Source organism: Natator depressus, chromosome 7 (assembly GCF_965152275.1).
Source record: "Natator depressus isolate rNatDep1 chromosome 7, rNatDep2.hap1, whole genome shotgun sequence".
Classification (NCBI taxonomy): Eukaryota; Metazoa; Chordata; order Testudines; family Cheloniidae; genus Natator; species Natator depressus.
The window spans coordinates 32701197-32724334 of NC_134240.1; the positions used below are offsets into that span (position 1 = coordinate 32701197).

The 23138-nt window shown below is 58.1% G+C and overlaps 1 protein-coding gene across 3 annotated transcripts; it reads right to left on the bottom strand.

Moving 5' to 3' along the window:
* Positions 1-137: 137 nt before the first annotated feature.
* Positions 138-21465, bottom strand: MAP4K2 (mitogen-activated protein kinase kinase kinase kinase 2). 3 transcript variants are annotated; one of them, XM_074958027.1, is made up of 33 exons: positions 21349-21465; positions 20692-20878; positions 15867-15924; positions 15328-15418; positions 15026-15090; positions 14358-14413; positions 13843-13890; positions 13289-13331; positions 12805-12877; positions 12187-12318; positions 11886-11948; positions 11574-11655; positions 11136-11243; positions 10437-10515; positions 9911-9969; positions 9538-9578; positions 9111-9149; positions 8664-8694; positions 8419-8578; positions 7689-7801; positions 7339-7380; positions 7052-7136; positions 6572-6651; positions 6225-6285; positions 5519-5642; positions 4447-4505; positions 4209-4312; positions 3765-3942; positions 3382-3450; positions 3209-3295; positions 2911-2981; positions 2604-2659; positions 138-1600 (listed from the first exon to the last, which is right to left on the bottom strand). In XM_074958027.1, exons 2-33 carry the CDS (start codon positions 20785-20787, stop codon positions 1513-1515), a joined length of 2541 nt encoding a protein of 846 aa, XP_074814128.1. In that variant the 5' UTR covers positions 20788-20878; positions 21349-21465; the 3' UTR covers positions 138-1512. The 3 variants fall into 3 exon arrangements, with proteins under 3 accessions (XP_074814128.1, XP_074814129.1, XP_074814131.1); XM_074958028.1 differs by lacking the exon at positions 21349-21465 and having other exon boundaries at positions 20692-20879; XM_074958030.1 differs by lacking the exons at positions 15867-15924; positions 20692-20878; positions 21349-21465 and having other exon boundaries at positions 15026-15152; positions 15328-15399.
* Positions 21466-23138: the final 1673 nt, after the last annotated feature.

The window sequence follows — 23138 nt, forward strand, 5'->3', positions numbered from 1 at the left end:
GACAGTATTAAAGATTAGGGAGGACAGCTAGAACAGCAGTGGAGCTGAACAGCCAGAGGCCCCAGTGGCTCTCCCCTCTTCCGTTCTTCACCCAATTAACACCAAGCAAACAAAAGACAGGTTTAATATCTCTTTATCTTTTAAATAGCATATTTTTTCAAGTTTGGTTTCTTTTACCCATAAATTCCAGCTTTCAGTTAAAAACCACAGAGAAATTAGCAAAACGGAAAGGAAAGCTTCCACTGCCTGAGTTACTAGAGCCGTCGGCCCCAGGATCCTGGTCTCTGTCACACTGGCATTTGGGGTTGGCACTGGTTTCCAAGGTAGCAAAAGAACAAGGCATCCCAGCAGCCAGCCAATGCAACATACTGCCTGCCAGTATGAAGCACTCTGCTTCATTTCAAAGCAGTCATCTGACCACCCATCTTTTCACACACAAAATACCAGTCATGCCAGCCATGCACCCAGCCCCTCCATAGCAGACACACTCAAACCTCTCTTACACCAATCAGCCACCCACTCTACCAAGCGATTGGCCTGTTCAGTAATCAAGTCCCTTACCTAGCTACTGTACCTGCCCCATCAACCAAACACATTTCCCCCCATTCAACCCAAGCACTGCCCCAGCCACTTCTAAACCAACCCTGCCATCCAAATGGACTCATCTCATCCTAATAACCACCACACCCAACCAACAAGCACTCAAGCTCTCTGCAACCAAGCCACCAGCCAGCTGCTCAAACCAGCCAATCTGGACGCCCAGCTAGCCATCCCACTCATCCCCCATCAGAACCCATCCAGCCAAGCAATCGGCACAACCATTACCAAAATAGTCAAACAGCTATCCCAGCCACAGATTAAATTCAATAGGTTTGTCCCACCTCAGGCATTGCTCGTTGCTCACACCTTGAATGACAAGACGCAGAATTGCTTTCCCACTTCTTTTGCAGCTGAAGGCGTGTGCCAGATTTCTGGACCTTAAGTGCTACATAGGGAACACAATGCATCCACTAGAAAACCGATTGTCTTCATGTTGAAGCTGGAGGAGGAGGACACTCACACCCTGTGTCTCCAGAAGACATCTTCTTAGGGTTAAGAACGGGGAGGGAGGGGGAAGCATTCAACAGGCACAGGTATCAGTCAAGACAGACTGCAGAGGTGTCTTTGGACTGGGTAGTCAATTATTGCAGACGTAAGGGTCTCAGGAGATGCTGGCCCTAAAAGGGGAGAGGGAATCTCTCCATACACTCCTGAAAAGCAGGGGTATCTCAGGAAGACTTTGGACAATAGGACAAGTGGACTGTAGAGTTTATAGAGTAGAACTCATCTGACATGGATTCCCGCAGCAGAAGACAGGCCCCACTCATGGGAATATTTCCCCAAGGCTCCCGCTACCTGTGCGCCTCCACTGCGCTTCTCAGCTGTCAGCGGTTTAAACATCACAGCAGGATTTCCCCCTCCACCCACTCTGCATCAGTCTACACAGGATGTTGGAAAGGCAGTTCTGCACGCTCAGTAGCTGCTCTCGTGTCCCGTTAGGATGTAAAGGTTGCTGTGAGCCAAGGGATTCTCTGTGGGCGTGCTCTCCAGGATGATATCTCTGGGAGGAGAGGTAGAGGCAAGAGCAATGAGTGAACATGGAGAGACAGATGGTCAGAGCATGTTTTGAGCAGAACAGGAGGACTGGTAACCTCGACCTGACTTGAGAGGTGCCGCACCCAAGCAAGGAATGCAACTCAGCAAAGCCAGCCCCAGCCATGATTGTACCCCATCCCAGTCCCACAGCCACTGCACAAAACCAAACCCACCATGCAATTCCAGCCCCCAAACCCAGCCACGTAACCCTGGCCACAATGCAAAACCAGCCTCTCCAACCCAACCATGCAAAATCAACTCTTGGTTCAAGTGCTGGGCACATTTCTCTGACCTCACCATTTATAATATAAACACAGCAGTATTTTATTATATAAACCCCAACCAAACCAAGCATGTGCCATTCCCTGCACATGCTTCTCCCCTGACAAGATGATGGGAGAACCATCACCTAATGTGCTACTGGCTCTGATACTGCAGTGAGAAGCACAGTATAAGACTATATATAGAATAGAATAACTTCATCCCAGCCATGCAAACCCAACCCCCAATGCGGCACATCCACCACGCAACCTCCAGTTACCCCAGAATGCAGCCCAAACCCTGACACAGCGCCGTGCATCCTCAAAACAGGCCTGCAAATCCACCCAGTCATGTAACGTCCAGCAGGAACAGGGGCACAGGATGGACACAATAGAGAGTCAGGGTGGTGACCGGCTACTGAAGTGACCCAGCCCATGCAAGAGGAAGGAAAAGAAGTTCACAACTCCTGGTCTCCCAGTCCCCCGATAATTTTCCCACTGTCCCAGCCTTGCAGCCCCGCGACACTTGATCAGAGTGTGGAGAGAGCAGGTTCCTACCAATGGCACAGCCAGACTGGGGGTAGCCAGCCGGAGCAGGGCAGCCACACCACTTGATCAGAGGGTGGAGAGAGCAGAACAAGAATTCTCTGTTGGTGGTGCACTCCTGCTGCCACCTGCCCTGACCGCATCCTTGCTTTGGGGCCTCACCTGTTGGCTCCCAGCACCCGGAACACCCTGGATTTATCTGTGATTTCTTGGGTCACCTGTCAAGGAGAAGGGTCAGATCAGTACACAGTTCTCCTGGCTCAGATCCTTGCTGGGTCAGTGCATCTCCATCCCCCTCCCAAACCAGGGTGGTGGGAGAGAAGGGGACAGATCCTATACCACGTAGTCTCCAGCAGGAGCAATGCCAACTCCATGCATCATCTCCAAGTTAATCCCCCCTGCAGAGTCTGATCCCCCTCTTTGGGGAAGATAGGGAAATACATCCACCCAAGCCCTGACCTGCACTCACCTCGTTGCCCTCCAAGCTGCGGCCCTGCATGCCATGTTTCCAGAAGGCCAGTACGCTGTCTTGAAGGCACACTGCGGTGGGAGGGACAGAAAGAAGGGGGTGAGCAGCAGGTGGTATGGACGACCCCCACCTTGGGGAAGCTGGCAGGTGGAGGACACTGCTACCAGGACAGGGAGGAGGATGCTGGAGGAACAGAAGGCTGGACAGCTCCTGAGGTCACCAGGCCAGGCAGGAGTGTGGGCTGGGAGATGGGCAGGCCAGTGGCAGCTCTCTCCCCAAGAGACCTCCCTCCACTCACCAGTTGTCTCAATGGGGAAGTTGAAGGTCAGCTCTGGGGCCAGGGCTCTCTTGGGGGCCCCACACAGGTTCACCGTCCTTACATAGCCTGCAGCGGAGAAAGAGCGAGGCAGTCGGCACCAGCTGTGGCCAAGGCTGAGCCAATGAGAGGGCCACGCCGGAGGAGGGACTTACGCTCAAAGCAAACAAGGACTGTGTCTCTGTCCATCTGAGTCACGTGGCAGGCCACACTGGAAGCCCCATCTGCAATGACAGCAGGAGAGACACATTGAGACTCTAGGGGAGCTGGCGCCCTCTAGTGGGAAAAGGCCCCATACCCCATTCCCTCCCCTAGGAGCCCACCAATTCCTCCAGAGAGGAAAGGCCCTGAATCACATTCCCCACCCTGGGGCCATATTCAAGTTGTCATCCCCTGGAGGGGAAAGGCTCTGAGTCCCATTCCCTGCCTCCCCTAAGCCAGCCATTCATCCCCCCCCACCACCCTGGGGCCCATGTGTGCTGGTACCCCCTAGAGGGGAAAGGCCCCATGTCCCATTCCCCACTTGGGTGTCTCTTACCTGCAGAGGGCTCAGTGCTGAGGCTGGAGTTGGTGCTGAGCGAGAGGACATTAAACTCCAACTCCTGGCCCGGCTGATCTCGGTCCACAACACGCACACACACCTGGGGGTACTCTTCCGTCTCCACCACGAGCAGCTCAAACAGGCTCAGGGGCATAGGCAGGGCCGCAGGAAAGTGCTGGGGTGAGGGAGGGGAGGCTGAGATCTCAGCAGCAACAGGTTTTCCCATGCAGCAAGCTTCCCTAGGGCAGTGCCATCAGTGAAAAGGACCTGGCAAGTTTCCCCCACCAGAGCAGCATCCAATCTATGGCAAGTGTTGCAAGCGTCCCTCCAGAGCAGTGCCCTAGATTTTAGCTCCATGCAGGCCTACATCAGAGTCAATGAGACTCTTGGGTTCACCAGTGGCTCCAGCACCCCGTTTCCCCCCACACACCCCGGACCTACCTTCAGCAGCATGAACTTCTGCAAGGGCTCGTACCACTGCAACAGCACCAGGCTCGAGGGAAGAGCAGCGCACAAGAAGGTGTTGCCGGAATAGGGGTTCCGAACTGAAAGGCAACCAAGGCAGGTGAATAGGTTTCCCTGGAGGGAAAGCAATCAGCTGAGGGGCTCCCCTGTCCCCAGGGAGACAGCAATCCAGCCTACAGGAAGCACCCTGGCTGCGTGTCAGGATCACACTCACCCACTCGGCACTTGAGGCAGCCCTTGGTATCCGCTATCTTGGACGAGAGCGCAAACTTCCTGCAGGGAGAAGGAACAGAATAGAAGGAAGGAATGAGCTGCCACCGGAGGACAAAAGGGGGCAGGATGAGGGGCTGAGTGGAGAGGGGATTCTACAGCCAGGCATGATGCAAACCCACCCACAATTACCCTGAGGGGAGAACTGTCAGCCAGTTAACCCATGGAACTCTCCAGTACAAGATAGTGGAACTGGAGGAGGGTTGAAGGAAGGTTGGGGGAGTTTTCAGAGAGAAGAGCACGGCTGCTGCTAGGATTGTGAGACGTATCCATGCACCCATCATGGTAAGACTGACGGTTATTCTGCACTCTTAGGAACACAAGAGCCACCAGACTGGATCAGACAGTGGCCCTCTAGCCTACTATCCTGTCCCTGACAATGGATTCAGAGGAAGCCCCACATCAGGCCAATTGGGGTAATCTGTCCTCACGAAGGTCTCATCCTAATCCCTAACAGGGATCTTCTTAAACCTTCAAGCGGAAGGATTTAGCTCCCTTCCAAATTTGTTACCATGAGCTAGTCTAAATCTGGTTGTTCTCATTCTCCACTGAGCACCCAGTCCCTCTGGGAAACTCACTACACTCTTTGCCTCAGCGCCAGCCATGGCAGAGTGTACCACAGGCTAATCGTACACTGCACGAAGGTTAGGTTTCAGGGCTTGACTACAGCCGGGGGGTCAGGAAGGAGCTTCCCCACCCAAAGTAGCATTGGAAAATGAAGCATCTGGCAGATGCTGCAAATGAAGACAGGAGACCAGGGTAGACAGGCCCATTGGTCTGGTTCAGGATGGCAAGCATGAGATGGGGGATACTGGCCTGGATGGACCCAGGGTGGCAGTGGGGAAGAGGGGCCCATTGATCTAATCCAAGGGGATACTGGGCCCTAAGGAACATGAGGGGATCTCAGCCTGAAGTGGCCAATTACAAGGCCATGAGGACACCTGGCCCCATCCGGGGATTGACCATCGCTCCCTCCTGGCTTGGTGGAGTTTCAGATGCGGAGCCAAGCACAGCACCTGGGGATGATGCGCTCAGTCAGCCGGTTGGTGGCAATGGAGAGGGGGACCTGCCGCTTCTGCAGCTGCCTCCGCTGCTCAAAGAGGCCCACAAGGTTGTGAGAGGAGATCTGGGAGGATTTCCCTGCAGAGAGAGAGCTGCATTAGATGCTGGGATGGTGGATCCTAATGTGCTATCCTCAGGGAACTGCACCTAGCTCTGCTGGTGTCCCTCACCCCCACCCACAGCCCCGGCCATCCCAGCCTGGGTTCCACACCTAGCCCTGCCGGTGCCCCCGCAGCCACAGTCCCGGCCATCCCAGCCTGGGTTCCACACCCAGCCCCGCTGGTGCCCCTCACCCCCACCCACAGCCCCAGCCATCCACGCCTGGGCTCCACACCAAGCCCTGACGGTGCCGCTCACCCCCACCCACAGCCCCAGTCATCCCCACCTGGGCTCCATACCCAGCTCTGCCAGTGCCCCTCAGCCCCACCCACAGCCCCAGGACATCCCAGGCTTCAGATCCAGCCCTGCTGGTGCCCCTCAGTCCTGACCTGCAGTCCCCTGCCATCCCACCCTGGGTTGCCTCAGCTCCTCCACCCCTGGGTGATGCCCCTTGATAACTTGTATGACATTCTGTGTACCTCACAGTAGCTGTAGCCAAAGGAATGTACAGTTTCCGGATTGGGAAGAAGCCCAGATTTGGTGCCTTCCCTACCCACTCACCTGCTAAGGAGAGCAGCACGTTGTTCATACAGTACAGCCAGGAACACCTGTGGGGCAGGAGCTGGGGGACACAGACAGACACCTCACCGGTTAGCTCTTCAGTCAACTTAATCAGGAAACTCCACACAGTGCTGCCATTATCTCTGCCCATATTACCCATTGTTTAGTTAGTTCATTACTCACTGCTCCCCACATCACCCCCTTCTGGGAGAGGCCAGGGCTGGAATAGCCAGGCACTCCCCCCCCCACAGCCAGAGCTCCTGCCCTGCTCCCTACAGTGCGCCCTGCTGGGAGAGGCCAGGAGCTCCCACAGCATTAAGCTATACCCCTATCTCCAGGCATCTCACCTTCTCCATGGTGTCCTCATGGAGTTCATGCAGGTTAAGTGCGTAAATCCCCTCCTCAGCCCCTACCACCAGGTACTGATCTGAAACAAGGCCAGCCAGAGTTAGGTTTGGGGCGGGGGGGCAGATTCCCAGCACCCACTTAGAAGTCAGCAGTGTGCCTGCTCCCCTCCTACCCACATGCCCCTCTTCAGCCCAATGGCTGGGAGCTCAGAGCTGGTACCCAGGGACTGGAGGGGGTGGAAATCAAGTCCCCAGATCAGCTCAGCTATGACAAAGGCTGGAGGGTGCAACAAGGGTGTTGGGGAACAGGAGGGCATAGGGTGAAACTGAACCAGTGCATCGGTGAATTGAATGTGGGAGGAGAATCAGCGTCCTGCCCCCAGCCCAGGATGGAGCAGCCAGTGGGAGACGGGGTTAATACAGACATTGTGGGAGGCAGAGAGCTGCGTCGGAGGCATTCGGGGCGGGAGGGGGCCCTACCTCGGGTCTCCGGGTGAATCCACGTCACAGCTGAGTTGATCTTTAGAGGGCAGCCATTAAAGACTTTGGAAAAGCAAGCACCCATCTGCGAAGGAGAGACCAGGGAAGACGCTGGGCCTGAGTGGCAGGGAGCTCCCCCTATAGCCAGCACTCCCGCCCCGCTCCCTACAGTACACCCCGCTGGGAGAGACCAGGCCTGATTAGCCAAGAGCAACCCCAACAGGCAGCGCTCCCACCCTGCTGTCTATAGCACGCCCTGCATGGAGATGCTGAGGAATGGCACTTACATGGACCTTGGGGGTGGGGGGCAACCCATGGCAGCTGGATCTCTGAAAGAGAGAGAAAGCCAATCAACACCAGACACCACCAAAAGAAGGATGCCGAGCTGGCCACCCCAGATGAGAGGCAACAAGAGCACTGGGATACCAGCCAACACCCAGACATCAAGTTGGAACCCAGGAGTACTAATTCCCAGCCCCCTGATCTAACCACTGGGTCCCACTCCCCTCCCAGAGCAAGTGATAGAACCCAGGAGTCCTGCTGCATTGTTGCCTACACACCATGACCACCAGGCCACCCCATAATCTCTTACCCCACGTTTCTACCCAGGCCTGCTCCCTGAGTGGTTCGCACCTACCTCTGTCTCCTCCCTCCTCTTCATGGTGGCCCATTCGGTGGAGAGCAGGGAGGCTCCAGGCTCTGGAGAGCCAATGTGCCGGGGGGGTGGGACGTCACCTGACTCTTGGCTGCCTGGAAGTGGGGGACACGCACAGCACCTGCCTATCAGAGACAGCTCTGCCCTGGCAGCCTCCTTCCTAGGTGGCAACACCCCCTCCCCGCCCCCCGCAGGGCTCCCAGCCCCACTGGAGATCCCTGCTCCTTGCCTGGGTTACACTGTGGTGCTTAAACGGCCCTGTTATCCCCTGCAAATGTCATGGCAGGGGCTCCTCTGGGCACCTCCACAGAGTGTCACACACACACTGGCCCCATCTTCCAGTCCCCTATCACACTGCCCCCCCGATCTAGGGTCATCGTGTGAGGGAAGCAGAGTCCCCAGTAGCCTGTTCAGCCCCCTGGCCTCTCTGCCAGTAAGGAGGTCAGTGTGATGGGAGGCCCCATCCTGTTAGGGACCAATGGGCTAAGATCCAGCCAACTTGTCTCACAGGTGGGAACAACTTTCATTCACTAAGGACCTGGGGCCTGAATGCAGCCGGCGCCCCCTAGAGAGGAAAGTTCCTGTGTCTCACTCCCAACCCAAGAGCCAGACAGTCCCCTACCCTGGCACGCCCTGGAGGGAAAGGCTCCGTATCCCATTCCCTGCCCCTCTAAGCCAGCCAGTCCCCCCATCCTCTGTCAAACCCCAGTACCTGCTGGGGTCTGTCTCCTCATGGTCTCTGAGCCACCCCCAGTCTCCATGCCCTCCAGCTCCCAATTCATCAGGTCCCATAGCGATGCTCTCTTGATTGTTCCCGTCTCATTCTCAGGGATGCAGTTAGGGCCCACAGGCTGATCCTCTGGGGTGGGGACCTGGGCAGAGAGAGAGTCAGAGAATGGGAGGGGACTTGTGCCAGGGCAGGCAGCTGCCTGGGGATATGTGTGTAGAAGAACTTACCTGTCCAGATGCTGGGCGGATGGTCAAACTCCTGTAAGGGAAAGACAGAGAGAAGTGGTGGAACTCCCTGCTGTGGGGAGTCTCCAAGGGGACATCAGGGGTCTCTGACATTCATCCCTGCCATGGTCTAGACCCGGGATTGAGGAGGGGGAGATACAAAGCAGCTGCAAAGTGCAGGGTCAACAGAGTTCACACCCTGCCCCTACCCCCCAAAACAGCCCACGTGTCAACCCCCACCACACACACACCAGGCGTATCTCTGTGAGGGGGAGTGGCAAGGATGCTTGTGAAACTCACTGTGTGGGGGCAGGGACTCTGCATTACTGCCCCCTCTACTGAAATGACCTGATTTCTACAGGTTGGTGGGAGGTGAAGGGACCCCCACACACACACACCTTGCCTGCCCCAATGCCCCCCCGCCCCTCCCCCCCGGAGTCTCAGCTTTACCTTTCCTCCAACGCCTCCTCCACAGACTGCAGGAGACTCCTAAAGACAAGGAGAGGGGGTAGGGATGCGGGCCACACATTACCTGCTCCCCAACCCACTAGACCCCACTCCCCGCCCAGTGCTGGGATGGAACCCAGGAGTCTGGACTCCCAGCCTCCCCTGCTGCAACCCACTAGAGCCCAGTGCTCAACACTGGAAGCCCAGGATTACAGCCACCCCCATCCTTAGAGCTGACTAAATTGCCTATCTACCCGCACTTGGAGCCATCAACCCCCCTGCTCCCAGTTTATCCTGCAGGCAGCGCTGCTCAGTTCCTCGTACCCCCTCCCCACGATGCGACACTTCCAAGCAGGATGGGGGAGGCTGAACTTTGAACCCAAGACTCCCTCGGGCCGGCCTCCCCCCCCCACCCCGGACTGATACTTACTCTTCAGCGCCTAGCAACGTCCAATCATCCTCCTCTTCCCTCTGTGGAAGGAGAAGACTTGTAACCCATATGGAGTTACCTGCTCCCCACAGTGCCCACGGCTAGCCAAGGCTGGGGATGGAGTAGCTGGGAGATCCCTACGCACCCAGCTCCTGCCTCACTCCCTACAGCGCCCCCTGCTTGGAGAGGCCAGGGCTGGAGTAGCCGGGAGCTCCCCCCACAGCCATCTCCTGCCCTGCGCCCTACAGCACCCCCTGCTGGGAGAGGCCAGGGCTGGAGTAGCTAGGAGCTCCCCCCACAGCTAGTGCTTCCTCCCCGCTCCCCACAGCACCCCCTGCTGGGAGAGGAAAAGAATTAATGGGTTTCCACTCACCAGACTACAATATGGTTCTGTTTCTTTTCTCAGTGGGGGCCCGAATTTAACGTGATTAACTGAAAATCAAATGATACAAATTGGCTCATCTGCTGATTGAGACACACTCCATTCTCCCCCTGGGCTCCAGAGCAGCTAGGACTAACGGGAGGCATCCGCTGTAATTTAGGGGTGAGGCAAACAGCCCTGCTGCTAACCACTCCTGCTTTTTGAAGATCCTGTGAACCCAGGCATCTGGGCCAAATCCCAGCTCTGGGAGATTCCATGATTTTTGCCCAGCCTTCCCCCTGCCATTCCAGTTGGATTCAGGATTCATCTTCTCTTCCCTAAGCTGTTCTGTAGCCTTGCTGTGTGACTGTTCAACTGCCCCCACACCTCACCCCAGAGGCAGCTGCATCTCAGCGCCATGCAATGGATCCCTGAATAAACAGCATGAGGGGGTGAGTGGTGACTGTGCTAGGGTGCCTGGCTCTGGGTACACCAGTCCTGGGGCAGCAAGGGTGGTCCCCAGTCAGGGATGACTTACACTGGATTTCGGAGAGAGTCCGTTCTGCCTGGCCATGTGCCCCACGGGAGTGGATTTTGTCTGGGAAGATGTCGTAAGCCTTATAGAAAACAGTGCGGGGGAAGAAAGGGGGCAAGGAGATTTGGGGGGCACACAGACAGGATGGGGGAGGGGGCAGGGAGATGGGGAACAGTTACTGATAGTCCATTTCAAGTCCCCAACTCTCCCACTTCACCCCTGGCCCCTCTTCCCAGCCAGTTCACAGAACTGGGCCCAGCTGGTTTCGTGGTGTGGGGCTGGATTGTAACGGTAGAGGGAGCTGATCAGGGTAAGTGCCAGCTCGGCAGCCCCCAGAGACTGAACAAACCCAGTCCTATGCATCCCCAGAGCGGGGCAGCATCACTGGGAGCTGCATGGTGCATAGGGCTGCCCGGTTGCTGGTCAAATTCCACCTCAGGACAGGGCCATTTCTAGCAACTTCCTCCCCCCCACCCCCCCGCCATTATCTTGGGCAACAGGCTTCAGCTTCATGGCTGGGGAGTTGGGCACTGGGACAGGGGAGTCATCGGAGCCAGGCTGCCCTGCCACTGGCTGGTTGTCATGGTAACCGGCCCTAGTGACCGAGCTGAGCTGGCTGTGGGGTGGTGGGTCAGTGCCCAGGGAGGCTGCAGGGGGCAGGGGCATAATGGGCAGGCCTGGAGTCTCCCCCAGGGCAGGTACCTCAAAGTCTCCGTCGTCCAGGGAGGGGGCAGGCAGGTCAGGGCTGTTAACCTTGTCGAGTAGCTCAGTGGCCAGGATGCGGGCAAGGGGCTGGCTGATGAATGGGTGCTGGGGGGACAGGGGTCATGGTGCTGAAACTGGGAGACAAATCGTCCCCCCAGAGAGCCCCCTGCTGTCCAATGCAGCATGCCCCATTTCCCCACCCCCAAACCCTCCCCAGAGAGGCACCACATCCCAACCCTCGGCCACACACACTGTCCCCAGCTCTCCCACGCCCCATGCCCCGATCTCTCTCCCCCGACACTTCACAGCCTGCCCCCCACTCCAGTACAGTCCCCCCGACAGCCCCCAGCTTCTCCCACACCACCCCCAATGCCTCCCACACTCCTCATTCCAATTACCCCCCTGCTCAGCCACCACCCCTTTCCGCCGGTTCACCTGTAACAGTTTTTCCGCTGTGGGTCTCTTTTTGGGGTTCTTGGTCAGGGCCAGTTTGAGGAAATGGTGGAATTCTGGGGACCTGGAGGGGGCGCAAAGGGGGAATCAGCAAATCCCCCTAGGTCCCTCTGGAGACCCCCCAGCCCTGCCAAGCCCCCCAAATTCTCTGTCACTTTTAAAACAGAATCGTCACCCTCCAACCCCAGCATTCCTGCCCCTCTCCCTATAGCACCCCCCTGCGGAGAGAGGCCGTGGCTGGAGTAGCTCCCCCGCCCAGCCAGCTCCTGCCCTGCTCCCTGCAGCAACACTCACCAATGAGCTTTATCTTTCAGTTTCGGGGGTTGGAAGCTGCTCTTGGACATGAGCATCAGGGCCCTGCAGAGAGAGATCAGGGGGCAGGAGAACCAGACAGACAGAACCAGAACATGAAGGATTGCGAGGGAGACAGACAGAGCCAGGAGGGGGGAGATCTTCTCTTGCATCCAACTCTGCCTCCAGCAGCCTGACCCGATTCTCCTCGCTCCCACTACACTCGCGTCACCTCCTCCCTGTGGGGAGAGGAGAGACCTGCTGGGCCCATGCCAAGGGGGTGCTCCACTCTTTGCCCTCTTACCTCATGGGGTGAAGGTCGAAGAGCGGGGGCTGCAGCTCGGCCAGCTCAATGGCCGTGATGCCAATGGCCCAGATGTCACACAGCTGGTTGTAGCCACCCTTCTTCTCCACTGCAGCCACCTCAGGGGCCATCCTAGATGAGGGAGGGGCCGCAGACCAATCAGACAACACCAGGCCATACAAATGGGACTCTGGCATCCAGCTATACTCATGAACTTCCCACCCCTCAAGGGGACCCAGGCATCCGGCTATACCCATGACATCCCCCCCACACACACACCTGCCAAGCCATCCCTGAGACCCAGGTATCAGACTCAGCTCACCAGCTGCCCCATCAGAAGCCATTCCCTGCCTCCCAGCCCAATTCCCCAGCTGCTGGGCACCCCAAAGCACCCCCATGTCCCCCAGGCTCCACACCCTCCTCCATCCCCCCCTCCAAACACCAAGATGCTGCTTCCCCCCACCCCACCAAACCCCTCCTCCAGAGACATCCCAGACTCCAAGACAGCCCCAGATGGGGTGTCCGGATGGTGAGATAGGCTGAGGTGGCCAGTTCACTCCACTGCCCCCACCAGGTTCCCCTGGCGGATAGTGAGGCAAGGCTGGGGGTGTGAGGTACCAGTAGGGGGTCCCAATGAAGGACTTCCGCTTCGCCACTGATGCTGTCAGCTCAGCTGAGACTCCGAAATCCGCTGCAAGACAGGAGGTGGGGGAGGGGAACAGGAACCCTCGTTAGGAGGCACTCTGGGGAAGGGACCTCATATACATATTGTGGGTCTGTACAGCACCTGGCACAAGGGTCATTAGTCACCACCAAGGATGGCAGACAGGTGGACACACACAGCTTCACTGGTGCCCCTCAGTTCTGACTCTCAGTTTCCTACTATCCCAGTCCTGGGCTCTCCCCACCCCCCATTGGAGCCCCTCAGTCCTAACCCACAGCCACTCACTATCCTAGCCCTGGACTTCCTCCTCGACTCCCAACTCTGCCAGTGCCCCTCTGTCCTGACACAGACCCCCTCCGGTGTCCCAGCCCTGGGCTCCCCCCACCCACACAGGGATCCAAGGTTTCTATGGGGAAGGAGGAAGAGCAGGTAACTCACCCAGTTTCACATCTCCAAAGAGGGTGAGTAGGATATTGGCTCCCTGCACCAGAAAAGGGAAAGTGTCAGTGGGGGAAGAACCACTGTTCCACTGGAGCGACCTCCCCTGCTAAAGCAGCCTGCTCTGGAGATGAATCCAAGGGGCTGGTGAAGGAGGGGAACGTCACTCTGATCCGTCCCCTCCTCAAGGCCAGTGGGATTCTTCCACTACCCTTGTTAACCCTGGGAACAACATGCTGCAGCATGTTACCACAGTGAAGGGCCAAGTCAGCTGCCTGGGTCCTATTGGTGTTAACTTGGGAAAAGGGGATTAATAATCAAAGGTGATCCCAAGCATAGGCTCATGGGTCTCATCTAGGGGGGTAGGATAGGAACTGGGGCTGGATGGGCCCATGGGTCTGATCTGGGGGGGGTAAGGGGGGGGATCTGGGGCTGGATGGGGCCCTGGGTCTGATCCGGGGCGGGGAGGGCAAGATCTGGGACTGGATGGGGCCCTGGGTCTGATCCGGGGGAGTAGCAGGGGATTTGGTCCTGGATGGGCCCAGGGGTCTCACCTTTATGTCCCGGTGCATCTTGCCTTTGGCGTGTAGGTGGCTCAGGCCCTGGAGGGGGAGGAATGACCTTCTGAATGTCCCCCCATCCATGCACATTGCCACATGCCCCCCAAGACTGACCTCCCAGACCCTGGGGAGGATACTGGTCCACGCAGGGAGGAGGCGTCAGCCACCTGTGCCCCCCTCTCCATGGTGACGAGGCTAGTGGCTGTGCTGCAACTCACACATCTCTTCCTGCCGCCAGGGACAGAGGAAGCTGCAGGGCAATTGACGGGAAACAAGGACTTCCTGCCTGGCCCAGGCCCCGTCAGACACAGCCCCAGGCAGAGAACCCAGGTGTCTGGGCTCCCAGCTCACCTCCCCACCACCCTCAAACCCCACTCCCCTCCCAGAGCTGGGACAGAGCCCAGGTGTCCATCAGGCATTCATCCCCAATCTCACATGCCTCCAAATGGGGGATGCCCAGCAGAGGCTTTGAAGCCTCCAATCTAACCCCTGGCTCCCTGTTTACTCACCTGCAGCGTTTCTCTGCACACGTAGGCAATCTGCTTCTCAGAGAGGGGGCCTGTGGCTGGAAAAGACGTACAGACATGGACAGATACACACCTGGGGGGGTCACTATTCTCCTGCCACAATCCAACCAGTCCCCAAATACACCCGACACAACCCCTTCCAATACCCAGCTACAAACATCCCAATTACTCCACCCCCACAGCCCCCCAAATATCCCACACACACAATCCAACACATCAGGCTTCTGCCTCATCATCTTCCCCATGTTCTAACACTGCCCCCACTTCCTCTTATCCACCCCCCTGCCTGCCCCCCATTTCCTATCTACCTCCCTGCCCCTCACTTCCTCCTATCCACCCCAACCCCCACAGGACCAGGAACCAGAGGCATTTTGAAAACAGGAAGGGAAACCGACCAGAAAGTGAAACAGATGCCTCTTTTACAACATCCTGATGAGAGGACATTCTGTCCCCCCGTGTCAGATAACATGGGAACCAGGACTCTGGTTCTGGGAGCAGAGTGGGACCTTGTGGGTGAGAGCAGTGGGGCTAGGAGTCAGAAGTCCTGGTTTCTGTCCCTGGAAGAGGAGTGGAGAAAAGAACCCAGGAATCCTGACTCCCAGCCACAGCCCTCCCTCCCTGCTTCTAGTTACACCAGGGCAGGGACTCACTGTGGTAGATTTCCTGCAGGGATCCTCCTCCACAAAACTCCATGCAGATCCAGAGACGGTCGTTCCTGAGGGAGCAAGGGAGGAGATGTCAGCACAGCGCTGAGATGCAGCCGTCTCTGGGGTGGAGCTGTTGATACCAAGTTTTGCACAGGAAGTGAAGCAAAATCATGTAAAAGCTGAGGGTGGTGGTGGGGATGTTGAATGGAGTTAGCTGAGGTGATCTATTCCTAGAGCTGCACTGACTGTGCGGGGAAAGCTCCCCACCCAGCTCCCTGCAGCACAGCGCCCCCGGCGTGTCTCACCTGAGATAGCTGCCGAAATAAGCCACCACATTGTGGTGCCCACAGTCCCTGAGCGTTGTGATCTCTTGCTGGATGGAGCTGATGTCATCCCCTGGGAATGAGAGGAGTTGTGGGTGTCAGGGAGGGAGTTGGGGGCTGGGGGCATCATCCCAATGGAGCTGTGTCAGGGACATAGCCGGCTCCACAAGAGCTAATCCCTGCAAGCCGGCTGCAGGGCTCCCCATTCACCATGGAACCCCCTGCCACAGGAGGCCCAGGCAGCACCAGGAGCTAAACAGGCTAAGGGACGGGCAGGTCTGGGGGTCACAGGTTGTTCCTTATGGACCAAAGATAAGCACTTGGGGGGGAGCACTGGGGGGGGTGATACTGGGAGCAATTTGGGGGTGCACCATGGTGAGTCTCAGGGCCTATTTGTGGGTAGACCTGGGCAATTTAGGGGTCATTTAGAGACACACTAGGCCAGTGATTCTGGGTGAGCCCTGGGGGTGATATGGAGACCACTAGAGCAGTGATTCTTGGGGGGACATTTGGATTTTTACCTGGGTCCAGTTTGATGATCTTTATGGCAGCCAGCTCTGCTGTCTGGGTGTCCCGGGCCTAGGAACAGGGAAGGGGCCATCACTTGCAGAGGCCTCAGCATTAGCAGTCTACGCACCTATGGGGTGAGGGGGGGTGGGGGCGGCTCGGGATCCAGCTCTTCCCAGATCAGTGCCACACACCCTCCTCTGCGCTGCAGGGGGAGGGTTGTCTCCCAGATGCAGCCATCACCCCGCTCCCCAGGCTGGTATCCCCCCATTACCAGCCCAGACCCTCCTCAACACACCTTGCTGTCTGGCAGGCTCAGTTCTCAGAGCCCAGAGCTGCCCCCAGCCTCCTAGTGCAGAAGGATCCCCACTCCCCAAATAGTCTGGGTCTAGATATGGTCTGCAAGGAGCTCCCCCAAACCCCATTTCTGAGTCTGAGGCTCAGGAGCCTGGACTCCACTTTGTACCCCTCCCTGAACCCCAGAGTTTGGGATCCCCCGAGCCCAGTTCCCACCTTTCCTCCAACCAACCTTAGGGCCCATCTCTCCCAGCCCAATACCCCACCTCCCCCCTGAGGAGAGGGTACCTCTCCCCGCTCACCTCATCCCCAGATCTGAAGCCTCTGTTGTGTCATCTGTCCCCCACCCACATTCTCCCCCTCCTCCCAATCTCAGGGTCTCTCCCCTGCTCACACTCGTGGTTTCTGACACCAAAACAGCCTTGTTCCGGGTTTCCGGTGCTGATCCCCCCAGCCGCCCCACCCAGTGCTTCCTGCCCCCAACTCCACCCCATCCTGGGGCCTAGTTGCAGATGGTCAGGGGGAGGGAAGAGACAGATACCTCCTCCTCCCAGCTGAGCTCTCCGACACCCAGCCCTGCGGCAGGTAGGGCATGTTGCAAAGTGCCCTTGTGCTGATGCCCAGACAGACAGGATGTGAACTCCCTGTGCCAGCAGCCCAGGGCTGGGGTGGGGGCAGGGGGCTCTGAAGCTCCCTCCCCAAGGCACAGGCATGACAAGGCCAGGTGCCCACCCCAGCCCACAGACACAAGTTAAGCCACACCACAGCACAGACGCCATCTCCACCCTGACGTTAAGCAACTTCCTTTTCACCCTCCCCATGTCTCTTGCTTGTTCTATCGCTCTGAGCCCTGCACCTGCACAAGGTGTGTGGGGGAGGGAGAGAGGAATTCATGATTTCAGCTTTCTAAAGAGCATTGGAGAGGGAAATGCTCTAACCACTAGACGCCACTCCCCTTCCAGAGCTGGGATAGAACCCAGGCGTTCTGACACCCAGCCCTCGCCCCTACGGTGACCAGATGAAACGGACAAAATATCAGGACACATGGGGGAAGCAAAAAAAACCAAAAAACGTCTGGAGCGGAGTTGCCGATGAAAAAAGAAGAAAAAGAAAAAACCACCGGAGCCAAGTTGCGAAAGCAAAAAAAAAAAAAAAAAAAACTGCCAGAGCGGCCAAAGCCGCAATATCGGGACAAATGGCAGCCCGACTGTGCATTGGTCGGGACGCAGGACAAAGAACTAAAAATCGGGACTGTCCCGATTTTATCGAGACGTCTGGTCACCCTACCCGCGCTAAACCACTAGACCCCACAGGCTCCCAGGGCCAGAGAGAGAACCCAGGTGTTCTGACTCCCAGCAACCCCCCCAACTCCCAATCTCAGGAACCGATAGGGCATAATACACCCCTAAGAACTACCTGTCTATGCCCTGCACAGTCCCCATGACTGAGATCAGGCCAGGCACTGCACAGACAGTGAGCACCAGTTCCTGCCACAAAGAGCTCAAGATTTAATTAGACACAGGATGGAAAGGGAAACAGAGGCACCAAGAGAGGAATTGACATGCCCAAGTTAAGTGGCAAAGTCAGGAATAGAACCCAGGAGTCCTGGCTCCCACCCCATCTAACCCAGTGGCTCTCAACCTTTCCAGCCTGCTATATCCCTTTCAGGAGTCTGATGTGTCTTGTGTACCCCAAGTTTCACTTCACCTAAAAACTACTTGCTTATAAAATAAGACCTAAAAATACAAGAGTGTCACAGGACAGTTACTGAGAAACGGCTGACTTTTGCATTTTTACCATATAATTATAAAATAAATCCATTGGAATATAAATATTGTGCTTACATTTCAGTGGCTAGCATATAGAGCAGAATAAACAAGTCATTGTCTGTATGAATTTTGTAGTTTGTACTGACTTTGCTAGTGCTTTTTATGTAGCCTGTTGTAAAACTAGGCAAATATCTAGGTGAGTTGATGTACCCCCTGGAAGAACTTGGCGTACCCCCAGGGGTACACGTACCCTTGATTGAGAACCATTGGTCTAACCTGCCAGACCCTACCCCCTTCTCAGAGCTGGGGACAGAACCCAGGAGTCCTGGCTCCCAGCCGCATGCACCACAGTACAGTGAACTCACCAGCACTTGACCTCTATGGACCCAGCCTGGATGTCTCTCTCTCAAAGCTCTGCTCCCACCTGGCTCGCAGACCTGGGCGGGGCAGGCATTGTAGGGGGGAGTCTGTGCCCAGGCTGTGTAGGAGGCTGGGCCCTTGTGGTTCTCAAACCAGAGAGCACTAGGGGGCGCAGGCTTCACAGCGACTGTAGGCCCAGCGCATTGCCCACCCCAGCTTCTTGCCTCCCTCCGGCCCCACCACAACTCCCTGAGGCCACCCTCCCAGCGCCTCCATCGCAGGGACTCCCTGCAACTCCCCCTCCCTCACGCCAGGGGCTCTGTGCCCACATGTCAGGTACCCCATGCCCCCCCATGTCAGGGGCTCCGTGCCTCTCCTTCTCCCCAGTACCAGGTTCCCCATTCTCGGGACTCTGTGTCCCCATTTCCTCCATCAAAGAAAACCAATTTCTGAGTCTGAGCATGCAGTGGCTGCCTCTTGGCCCCACTCATTCACTCCTGACCCTGGCAGATCTCAGCCTCGGAGCTACCCTCACGGGCCCAGCTCTGGGGGGACGTGCGGTATTATGAGTGGCCCAGCAGGCAAGGGACACAGAGCCTGTCTACCCCACACAAGCCCAGCTGCATGACACCTTTGAGTCAGCATAATGGTGGCACAGAAACAGCTGGCAGCACAGGGTTCTGGTGGCCCTAGTGCCTGGAAAGGATGAGCATTAGATCCCCCCAGTGGCCTGACATTGGTTCAGATCTGGCCAGCCACAGCCATGGTACTTCGGGTATAGAGGGCAAAGGACGCCTTGGGAATTAACCCTCATTAGCTGATGCAAATGCCAGCTCATGCTTGGCAATGCTCAGTGGTGGAGCTGGCTTCACAGGCTGCTGAATCGGGGCTATTCCCCAAGTGTAGGCAGAGCTAAGTCTGCACCACCGGCAGAGCCGGGGCTAGAACCCTGGAGTCCAGGCTCCCAGCCCCCCACTCCAGCAACTATTACACCCCACTCCCCTCCCAGAGCCTGGGGTAGAACTCGGAAGTCCTGGCTCCCAGCCCCTCTGCTCAAACCCAGGACAGGTCACTCCATGCACTGGAGCCCTCTCGAGGGGGGCCCTCCCTGTCTTAGGAGTTTCCCTTCCATCCCCTCACGCCTTCCTGGTCTGGCAATGAAGTGCCAGTTGCAGAGGTCTGAGTTTCTGACAGTGCCCCAAGGACCCCTCACGGGGCTCCCCCACACGTTTCTGCCTATGCACAACTCCTCGCCAGCCCCCCATGCCTGTAACCTCCCCACACATACACCATGCCCCCCTCAGACCTGAACATCAGCCCCTTCCTCAGAATGCCCTGTGCAGTTCCCCCATCCACCCCTAGGACACTCCCCCACCCCTCGCCCAAAAGACAATCCCCACCCAGGGCACCCCACGGGAACCCCACTGCAGGTATCTGGGTCATGCCCCCCATGCATCAATCTGGTCTTGCCAGCCACTGCTGTCCTGCTCTACCAGGACAAAAACCCTGCCAGGCGCCCCCAGCCCCTAGATTTCCCTGTGCACCCACCCCTGCCCTTAGCACAACCCCATACAATCCTGCCCTCAATACACCCCAACTCCCATATATCCCCTAGCTCCCCCTGAATCTCCCAGGGATCCTCTGACCCCAATTCCCTAGGACCCCCCGAAATACTCTAAGATCCTTCATCCACCCTAGTCTCCCCTTGAATCCTGGGCTGGCCAGGCCCTCCCCTGAGCACCCCCGTCTGGGCCCTCATTTCCCCCATTCATATACCCCACTGTATCCCAGCTCCTAAACCCCCAGGTTACTCCCCATCCCCAGGCCATATGATCCTCCCTCCAGTGTTCCCAGACCCATGGACTCACATACCTCCCAAAGGCCAGGAAATCCCCTAGCTTCCTGCAACCCCCACCCAGCTTCACTGGCCCCAGTGTCCCCTCTTATTTTCCTGGGCTGCCATACACCCCACCTCATCTCTCCAGCCTCACATACCTGCTCTTTTGCTCCACGGGACCACTGCTCCAGCTTCCCATGCCCCAGGACCCCCTCTGTGTTCTGCCATACCCCCCACACACACCCCAGCTCTCCATGCCCCTGGACCCCCTCTGTGCTCTGCCATGCCCCAGTTCCCCCTCAGCCCTTGGCTCCCCGCCATGCCCCCCAGCCCGCCATACCCCAGTTCCCCCTCAGCCCTTGGCTCCCCGCCATGCCCCCCACACGCACCCCAGTTCCCCCTCAGCTCCCCACCATGCCCCCCCACACCCCAGCTCCCCAAGACCTCCTGTGCTCTCTGCCATGCCCCTGCCCCCACCCCAGCTCCCCATGCCCTAGGGTCCCCTCCACACTCCGCCATGCACCTCCACCCCAAGCTCTCCCCTCTCCCCGGCCCGTGCGCCCGGCGCCCCCTCACCTTGTAGACATCGCCGTAGGTGCCCGCCCCGATGCGCTGGATCAGCTCGTAGCGGAGCCGGGGGTCCAGCAGGGAGACGTCCCGCAAGAGGCTCATGGTCCCCGGGGAGCCGCAGGGCAGCAGGGTACGGCGCGGCCCGGCCGGCCGGGGAACCAGCGGGGAGGGAAGCGGAGCCAGCCCTGCCCCCCTGGGGGCGGGGAGAAGGAAGGGGGTCACACCCCCAAACAGGGGAGGGGACAGGCCCTGCTGATGGGACGGGGGAGGGGAGGGGTGGGGTGGGTCACATCCCTTAAACGGGGAGGGGAGGGAAAATCAGCCTTGCTGGTGGGGAGAGCAGCCAGGGCAAGGGGTCACACGCTGCTCCTGCTGGAGACCCTTCCCCTCCCCGCAAAAACAGGAGCCTGCAAAGAGTGCAGCCACCCCCTCCCCTGCTTTAGACCAGCTTGGGGAGGGGGTCCTAGCGGGTCAAACGGGGGCTGGGAGTCAGGGCTCCTGGGTTCTATCCCAGCTCTGGGAGAGGAGTGGGGGCCTCGTGGGGGGAGAGGCTGGAAGTCTGGACTCCTGGGTTCTGTACCCAACTCCGAGAAGCCCATTTGCACAGGGGTGATCCAGCACAAGGCCACGCACCCGCAAAAGTCTTGTGGCTCCACAACCCACCTACACACGGGCAGGAAAATCCATCCATGCTCTAAGCTGAGCAGTAGGCAGCTCCCAACCCCCTTCCTCGCCCGGAGCTGGCACCAAATTATCCTTCTCTGCTGCGAACATCACTGATCACTTGTGACAGCCTGAGCCGAGCGCCCTGCCGTGGAGTCTGCGCAGGGCTGGCTCAAGAGCCCCCTCTCTCCAGGCACAGCCTCGGCACTGCAGGGAGCTCCACTGCAGGCTAGAACCAGACACAGGCATAGGCAGCAAGTTCTCTGGGCCTGGGGTGCCCCTGTCCATCCACCCACTATTCAGGAACAGGGGCCCAGCTCCACCAATGCTTGGACTTATATTTTCAGAGCCATCCCATCCATAGGACAGACTGGGGCTACTGCCCCACACTTGGGGGGCCCCTGTGCTTCAGGGGGACACAGGGTCCAGGGCAGCCTGCGGGGATAACACAGGGCCTGGCACCCAGCAGCCAGCAACAGGGCCCCAGCCTGCCCCGCCTCTTTCTCCCCTGCTCCACCCCCACTCCTCCCCCCAGCAGCATGGGATGCGGCTTCCTTCTCCTTTAGGGGGTGTGGGCTCCAACCCGGCCCCTGGGCAGGGCTCCCGTGGGGTCTGTATTTTGGAGACACCTGGCCTAAAAGAACCCTAGTGTGTGTCAGAGGGGAGGGGGCCATATCTCCTCAGCAGAAGGGGTGCAAAGTAGAAGGAACCCCCGTAACTGGGCTCCAAGGGCCCCTCCATCCAATTCCTGCAGCTCTCCCAGATACATGGAGAACGCACAGAACTCATCACCCCTTCCCCCAAGCCTTCACCCCGCCTCGTTCCAGCTTCTGCCCCCTCCCCCAAGCAATGCCAGGAGCTGGCCAGGGGGAGCCGGTTAGGGCTGGGTCACTTGCTGCTGCTGCTGCCAGTGCCAGGCTGCCCTGGACCCCAGTCCCCCTGAAGCGTAGGGCCCCACAAAGCACGGGGCCCAGGGCAGTAGCCCCGGTCTGCCCTACGGACTGGACGGCTCTGCTTGGAGCTGTTCTGGGCACCACCAAAAATTATACAAAATGGCGCCCACGGACACAGGCCACGCGGCAGCCAAGCCCTGAGCAAAGGCAGCAGGGAAACTAGCTTCTCTGGGCCTGAGGGCCGTGAGATTGGCAGGGGGCTGAGGCCAGGGAGGAAGGAGGGGAGTGTATTGGAGGGGGCCTCTGTCCTACTCCTTACAGTGGCCCCTGCTGGGAGAGGCTGGAGTAACTAGGAGCTGCCCCCACAGCCAGTGCTCCTGCCCCACGCCCTACAGCTGCCCCTGCTGGGAGAGGCCAGAGCTGGATTAGTCAGGCACTCCCCCTGCAGCCAGTGATCCTGCCCCACTCCCTACAGCGCCCCCTTCTGGGGAGAGGCCAGGGCTGGAGTAGCTGGGAGCTCCCCCCACAGCCAGCTCCTGCCCTGCTCCCAAGGAGGAACCAGCACCTGCAATAAACAAACCAGCCATTAGGGGCAGACTATTTTAAAACCAACTTTTTTATTAACCCTTCATGCTACTAAAAAATACACATTTAGTAGATATGTCCCCCCCCTCCCTTTGTGGGAACCCTCCGGCTGTTTATCTCAGTCCTGCCAAAGCTGTCCCACCCCAGCACCATCCACCCCCGAACTGTACAAAGCCCTGCCTGCCCTCACGGCAGCTCTGCCCCCCATGGCCTTTAATGCAACCCCCACACCCCCCACTGGAGGGAGACAGTGGGGCCCAGCTGGACATGCTGCTTAGGAGTCTGTGGGCTGCCCCAGTTGGCACAGCCTCA